This window comes from Vollenhovia emeryi, unplaced genomic scaffold (assembly GCF_000949405.1).
Source record: "Vollenhovia emeryi isolate VEMERY1.0 unplaced genomic scaffold, V.emery_V1.0 DF939361.1, whole genome shotgun sequence".
Taxonomy (NCBI): Eukaryota; Metazoa; Arthropoda; class Insecta; order Hymenoptera; family Formicidae; genus Vollenhovia; species Vollenhovia emeryi.
The window spans coordinates 83502-91387 of record NW_011967005.1 but is presented as its reverse complement, the minus strand read 5'-3'; the positions used below and the strand labels follow the sequence as shown (position 1 = coordinate 91387).

The 7886-nt window shown below is 43.3% G+C and overlaps 2 protein-coding genes and 1 pseudogene across 2 annotated transcripts; 2 read left to right on the top strand and 1 right to left on the bottom strand.

Annotated features, from left to right (window-relative positions):
* Nucleotides 1-130: 130 nt before the first annotated feature.
* Nucleotides 131-4635, bottom strand: LOC105558266 (probable serine/threonine-protein kinase ndrA). The gene is made up of 2 exons (XM_012005854.1): nt 4406-4635; nt 131-203 (listed from the first exon to the last, which is right to left on the bottom strand). Exons 1-2 carry the CDS (start codon nt 4609-4611, stop codon nt 152-154), a joined length of 258 nt encoding a protein of 85 aa, XP_011861244.1. The 5' UTR covers nt 4612-4635; the 3' UTR covers nt 131-151.
* On the top strand, nt 138-4430 carry LOC105558265 (serine/threonine-protein kinase MRCK beta-like). Its single transcript, XM_012005853.1, has 6 exons — nt 138-217; nt 2037-2216; nt 2486-2676; nt 3035-3173; nt 3720-3934; nt 4021-4430. Exons 3-6 carry the CDS (start codon nt 2580-2582, stop codon nt 4425-4427), a joined length of 858 nt encoding a protein of 285 aa, XP_011861243.1. The 5' UTR covers nt 138-217; nt 2037-2216; nt 2486-2579; the 3' UTR covers nt 4428-4430.
* On the top strand, nt 4458-7619 carry LOC105558267 (annotated as a pseudogene).
* The last annotated feature ends 267 nt before the right edge of the window (nt 7620-7886 follow it).

Here is a 7886-nt window from a genome sequence, read left to right as displayed (position 1 = left end):
TTTTTTTAATAATCTTGACCAATAACTTCTTTTTCCTAATGGGTGACTCTAAGCTACAATGTCGATCTTTGATTATGTGTGGGTCAGGGTTGGAGATTTTGCCGAACGGAATTTCGCTACCGACTACACGGGCCGCAGTACTGGGGAGGCTTCAATTTGTTAACAAAGATGTTGCGGAGCGCGCTCTGCAGAAATACAAGGAAAAGATAGGACACAGGTGGGGCACTATTACGGTATAGCTGGGTTTGGGTATACTTCTATGACTTTTCCATATCATTTATATTAATATTCGTAGTACACGTAGGTATATACATTTCGTTTAGTAAATAGTGGGAACGAATTCTATACGATACGGATGCAGCTTCTTTATCCCCCCCATCCCTGCCGAAGAGGAGAGATTTTCCGCGCGGTTATCATGAAAAGTGGAGAAACTGTTATTAACATTTGTTATTGTTGCCAAGCTACCCGGCGTATGTGTGGTGTTCGCACGTTTTGAAAGCTCACACAACTTGTAAAACTTAGAAAATCCCGCACCTCGCCGCAATCGAGGAAGATGGTTCCTCGATGAAACGATCACGGAACCTTCGAGGGCGGTCGAGTAAACTTTTTCCCCTTTTTTTGGTTGAAAGAGGATCGTCTCTCGAGAACTTCTCTCTTATCTGACATAAAGAAACTGCCTCTCGCAAAAAAAAAACACAATTACAATACAGATAGTCGTACGTAAGCGAAAGTACTGTGGACCTGTGGAACTACTTATATCCGTGGGTGGGTGCCTGGGGGCGGGAGGTAGCCCCTTACCATCATCAGCGAGTCTGTTTTTATCAATCAATTATATTCTGGTTCTTATTACATAAAATAATAGGACTGTATGGAAAATAGTATTTTAGGATTACTCTTGAATTTAATCTTCTGTTTCTGGCTCTCTCAGCAAATTTCGGGGAGATCTTTGGCTTCTTTAAACGTAGATTAGTTGCATGAATAAGATCAATACGCTGAAAAGAACGATTGAGCAAAATGCTCCAAAAGTATTCAAGATTTGCGAAATAAAAGAACAACAAATCATTTCCGCGTGCTAAAAGCACCTTCGAGTATTCATAAAATGAATTGGCGTGGATGTACTAATAGCACTTATTAGTTTGCATTAATGTGCTGAAAGCACCTTTACGAAAGCAGAACATAAAAGGAAAACGATGTCTGGTAGCAACAAATATGCAACTTAATGCATCAAGCAACTGAATGCTGATCAGAAAAACTTAGCTCGTAGCTGCGAGAGAACCTCTTTCCTCCCTTTCACACCCGCTCGCTGGTCCCGTCTTTACAAGGCACTTTGTTTCTTTGCTTGCCACATACGTTCTACGTAATTCGATGATTGTACTTCAGATATAATCAGTAATTCAAAGTTCCAACTTCAATATCCATAACCAGAATCAGTCAAACTCAAATTCTATGCAGAAAAGCCACTCACGAAGTTAATAACATCTGTGAATAACTCAAGAAGGAAAGCAGGACTGTTAAATCAATAATAAACAGTCGAGCTTCGCTCCATCACCAAGACGAGAAACCGACAGCGTCACAACATTCTCTCTCTTTCTCTCTCTCCTTCTCTCTCTTCTAACAGAGTCCCATGGGAGGTGGGTAGGGCAGGCCAAAGCTCTTGTGGTGGGCACTACAGACAGAAAGAGAGTGAGAGTGAGAGAAAGAGAGATAGTAACCATCGATCCAATACGGCACGTCTACGCTGCGTCCATAATTGCATCTTTTTGCAGCTCAACGTTCTCGAGCTTCAACCGTCTCCCTTGATCACCCTAGGAACTTGCTTTGTCGCACTAGAATATTCCTTTGTGTGTTAGACAATACGTCGATTTATCCACGTACCTGCACGATTTTCACGTTTCGATAGAAAACGTTGACCCGCAAAAGAGATCGCCATATCTTGCAATACATTTGTATAACACGTGTGTGCGGACGCGCACGTTTATTCTCACCTTTCGCCGTCTGTTAATTTACACCCGATTTAGAAACTTTCTTCTGTTTAGGCATAGGAGGGAAATTACACCAACTCGAGGAGCTGTTCATTGGCGGTTCTGCCCAAAGCGGCCGGGCGAGTCACAAAATTTCGATCGAGTTGCTTATCGACGTTTTGCTCGTGCTCTACGACGAATGTTGCAATTCTTCGTTACGCCGTGAGAAGACTGTTTCCGACTTAATTGAGTTCGGTGAGCGACCGTCCCTCGCGAATCTCGCCTCGGCGAGATGGCAATTCTGCCATCTCGATTCTTAGGCCCAGTCTATGATGAGTCGTTAGTCAGAAGTCAGAACTATATGACGGACCTTTTTCTTCCACCTAGAAAGGAAAAGGAACAACATATAGTTCCGATTTCTGATTAACGAATCACAACTCATTGTAGACCGGGCCTTACACCTCCTGTGTACCCGACACAAACACACACGCACCGTCAGTTACATCCGCTGATTTCTTTTGCAGTGAAACCGATAGCTTCGTGCATCAAGAATTGGCAGTTGACGCGGGAGGACTTTGAGATCGTCAAGGTCATTGGCAGAGGTGCTTTCGGGGAAGTATGGGTCGTGAGAATGCGCGGCTCGGACAAGGTGTTCGCTTCATCGATTCTATTCTCCAACTCTCCATGAGCTTCTCGGCTTTCCGAATATCGTGGCGTAAAGTATCGACCTTCTGCATAGCGACCTCCAACTCTTCCTCCTTGTCTCGAACCTGTCTCGATAACTTTTGCTTCTGCTGCCGCAGCTCGGATAATTTGTCCAACACTTCCGTATATTCCGCCATCGCGAGTTTACGTTGCGTGAGCGCATCCTTCAACTCTTTGTCCTGAAGTTTCAATTTCTCCTGCACGTCCAGCTTGTCCTTGATAGCTTCTTCCTTCTCCGTACGTAGACACCGAACTAGCTTCTCAAGTTCCCGGAATTTCGTCATGTCACCGTTATCTAAAGTTTGTAATTCGTGTGGAACTTCCATCGACTTCAACTGCGACTCCAACTACAACCTACATTCCTGAAGTTTCATCGCCCAGCGACACGTCCAACTTTGACGTTGACGACACCGACGTTCGCACTTCCGATGCCGTTCCACCAGCCGCAAATTCTGCCTTTTCCGCGCTTCATTTGCCATTTGTTGGTTTTAGTTTCACGCAAGGAAGGTACGTATCTTCTCTTTCTGTCATATTTACATTGTGTGTCTGTATATACACGTCGATTCGACGCCCACGAATATTAACGCTCCGTCATTTCTTTAGTTTCGTGATACAAGGACGACTTGTAGAAGTAGAAATCATATGATCCAAGTAACAATTGCTATTAATAAATAAAGCGGGTACGGTGCGGCGAGAGATGCGCTTTATCTGATTGAATCTGTTGTTTCGTAAATATTTTTGCAACAAATCGCACATCTCTTGCATATTAGTCTTTCCGTGCCTCTTGCGTCGTTTGTATTACGTTGATTCTCGCTAACCAGCTCGATTCAGAGTTGGTGGCGGCAATATTGTTTTTTGCGCGAACGTAATATAAAGTCGATTTGATCCTAAAAATAGTTCGACAGCGATGTCACTCTCGTTGAAATTGATTACCGTATCCACGGCGTGCTGTAAAATAGTGGGCGAGTCGAGTCACGGATAGCCTGTTACACGTCGAATCGACCGTCGTTTATCAGCAATACAATTTATCTACTTCGGTTTTTAACATTGCAGTTGCATATCGGATCTGGGCTGTATTTCTGCCCTAACACAGACAGACAAACGCATGCAGATACTAGAGGAAGAAAATGCACGACTGATACAAACTATTGATGATATGAAAAATCAATCGAGTATTAGTCACACTTCGCCTGGTATCTCGCCGGATTCTAATAATGCGACCAGAAAACTTCAAGATGAAATAAATACGCTTACGAAACGCAGTTGTGGTAACGTTACGAGTTTGAATTGTCGATAATTCGTTCTGCGTATGTGTGTGTGTTTCACGGCGTTAATATCTTCTTATTCCGTACAGAGTTGGAGTCGCAGTTGAAGTCGATGGAAGTTCCACGCGAATTACAAACTTTAGATAACGGTGACATGACGAAATTCCGGGAACTTGAGAAGCTAGTTCGGTGTCTACGTACGGAGAAGGAAGAAGCTATCAAGGACAAGCTGGACGTGCAGGAGAAATTGAAGCTTCAGGACAAAGAGTTGAAGGATGCGCTCACGCAACGTAAACTCGCGATGGCGGAATATACGGAAGTGTCGGACAAATTATCCGAGCTGCGGCAGCAGAAGCAAAAGTTATCGAGACAGGTTCGAGACAAGGAGGAAGAGTTGGAGGTCGCTATGCAGAAGGTCGATACTTTACGCCACGATATTCGGAAAGCCGAGAAGCTGCATAGAGAGTTGGAGAATAGAATCGATGAAGCGATCTGATATGACCATTCGCGTCCAGTAAAACATTATCGGGCTTAATGTCACGATGTACATAGCGCAAGTCATGTATGGAACCTATAGCTAGCACCATCTCGGCTATGTAGAATCGAGCCATGTCCTCGGGCAGACGATCCTCGAATTTGCTCAGTAACGTCAATAAATCTCCTCCGCAATAATAATCCATGACCAGATACTGCGGGAGAAAGCAACGGTCAGACAATTGTCGCGAGTGGTCGCCCATACAGCGCCGAAAGATTGCAGAAACATCGCATACACCTTTCACTGCAACATTGTAACATTGCATGGAGGTTGCGAAATGTTTCAGCAACGTTGTTGCAATTTGGACGAAACGGCGGGAAGCGAGGATGCGAATCGGACCGTGGGTTCCAACGAGTCGATCAGAATATTGAGAAACCGACACTGCGACAATGTCACGGTGGAACTTGGCGAGCGTAACACGCTTCAGCCGAGTGTCCCGAGAGACGAACTCGGAGATCGTTCCGAATGGAAAGTTGCCACGCAAGACCTCGACGAAAGCGTCGCCCGTTATAGTTACTCCCAAGAGCACGCCTCCCAAGCTCAGTCTCACGCCTCACAGATCTAAGAAGACGCCTAAGAAGTCGCCGGTCTTCCTAGGTTCTCCGAAGACGCACTCGATGACGAAATCAAAACTGTTTAAGAGCCCGAGAAAATTGTCCCTCGCGGGTGAGAACTCCAAGGAGAATTTAGGGGAAACGGACTGCGAGCCTCGCGCTAGGAAATCACGGAGGAGCAAGAAGAACAGTCTGAGCGATAGCCCCGTGTCCAACAAGAGCGCGTCGATGTCGCCCACGGGAAAGGACAAGCGTAAGAAGAGCGTTGTGAACTTGAGGACAATTGTACGTAGGTTCTCGAAATCGCCGAAAATAATATTGAAGACCCCGAAATCGAAGAAATCAAAATCGACCAAGTTGAACTTGTCTCCGTCTCCGATGAAGCGCGGGTCTTCCGCGTCTCCCGCGTCCCCTAGTCCTAATCGTAGTAAGTCCGATTCCAGAATTCGCATTAAAAAATCTCAATTATCCAAGGGGATGTATTTGTCATCGAACAGACATCGTTTGATAAGGTCAGTTTTATTAAATTCAAAACTGGCGGAGGTGCTGACGGCTTCGCAAACGAAGGACGTACTGGCGGAGCCAATAGTGCTCGTGGAGAAGCTGTCGCTCGAGAACTTGAAGCGGAAAAATGTGTTAATGGCCGCTGGCAAAATCCGATCGGGCAGTCCAGTCAAAGTAAGATCTCCCTCGATCAGGGCGGGGAACAATTCCAAGATTTACTCCAAGATTTAGCTCAGTATCAGAGTCTCCCAGCCCTGATGAAGCAGACTGCAACGCCTGCGAAATGTCGGCACCACACTGCAAACGGACGCGGCAACCATCCGGAAGCCATGAAGACTAAAGAAGACAACAGCCGCGAAAGCCTGAAAGCCAAAATTCCAAGATTTTAATATCGATGAGAGAAATCTCTGCAGGTTCGTCTACCAAGCGAAATTCCAACTCTAGATCACGGAATAGTAGCATGGAGCGATCACGCGGCAGTAATACTAATAGAATATCGCCAAGAATTAAATATAATGCGTCCGCACAAGAAAATAATAGATTGTCCACACCTTTGATGTCGTCCACTCCACAGGCGGCGAAAATGATGACATCAAAGGACACGAGCTGGTCCGACACCTCTGTTGGTTCTGTAAATAACACGTCTCTTACTAGTTTAAGACATAGGGGTCAATCCAGTCTGCATCTGTCTAACACAATGGACAAAAGTACAAACATTGAAAATATATCTAAATCTTCTCTCTCTCATAAAGAAATGAATGACACTAGTCGATCTCACCTTTTGAATGTCACGAAACGAAGCGCCACTTACGACAAGGATAATACGATGGAAAAGAACAGAGACGATACCTACGAACTGGAACAACCGCAAACGCTGAATTTGCGACAAATGGCTAAGAAGCGCGCCTCGGTAGACATGGACTTAAGCTTGAAGGATACTGTTAAGAAGGCCAAAGTGCACTTTGCGAACGTAACACCTAGCAGTGTTAGAGGAGGCAGTGTGCGAAGGTCAATTAACAAGCTGAACGGATCAAATACTTTACGCGATGTAGGCGCACAAAATAGAGGTAGTATTTTGAATTCGGTACTCAAGTCGAAAAAGATCGAAACCCCGAAGCGTACTCGGAACTCGCTGATTTCTTCTTTCAAGAGATCAAGTCCAAGATTCCACGGAGGCACACCGAGAGCTCAGTTGAACAGAACTCAAGTCACGCCAAAAATTTTCGTGTTAAGCGAAAAGAAATCAGGTAAGACAAAACCAAAAGTAGCTTATATTCCGTACACTTAATCGAATTTTATTGTATAATCAAACGTGTATTTACTTACAGAGAAAAAATCATCGACGAAGAAACAAGAACATGGAAAAATACATGAACAAATGTTTGCTAAATCGGAATCGCTCGTGGATGCAAAGAAACGTTTGGAAGCCAGACATCAAGCGTTCGGTAATTTGATAATATATTTACTGGTCTGCATACATTAGCAATAAATGTTAGTCATTTTCCGTAAAACGTTTTTCTAGCGAACAAAGCAAGAGCCGACATGAAAACCGAGGGAAAGAAACCACTACCAAGCGAGACGAGGGACGGTATTCACAACAGATTCGGGTTCAAGTTGAAAAAACCGGATGTCACGCAGATTGTGTTGAAAAAGCAAGCAGTTTTTCCAAAGTAGGCCAGATTTCTTTTAAGATAGATATTTTTCAAGTTTTATACGAAATTTTATAGTTTATTCGCGAGATACATTACAAGCTTAAGCCAATTTAAGTGTTGGTAAATTTTATTGAACGCGCGAACGTTGCAACTATAGTGATGCTAGGATTTTTATCTGTAAAACTTTAAAATGGTTTAATATAAAATTTGATAATTTTGTGGCAAATATTCATACGAGTATTTATATGAATGTGAATATTTACAGGGAAAAACAGCAAAGTGCAAGGCAGATGACGCTGAAGGGTGTGCGAACAAATCGACAGTTCGAATTGCAAATGAAGGCTCGCAATCTAAAGTTATAAAGATCATTACTGTTTTTTCAAGTTTTATTTATTTATTATTTATTTATTTATTAGCATGTACTTCGATATTTCTTTATTAATGTAGTTTATCGTATAAGTTTTTTCTCTTTCTCGAAATATGAGAGTATTTTTTTATTAATATATATTGATTTAAGACTTTGCGAAAAAATATTACCCCAGCCAGGGTAATAAGAATAAAAGAATAAAAAAAAAGGGTAAATCGCAATAAGAATTTTAACTATTACCAATCACTTGATAAAGACCACAATCCGGATGGTCAAAACTTCGTGGATGTAAGATTCACGAATAAAGTTTCCTGCCAGTTGGGTCGACAAAAATCACTTTAGA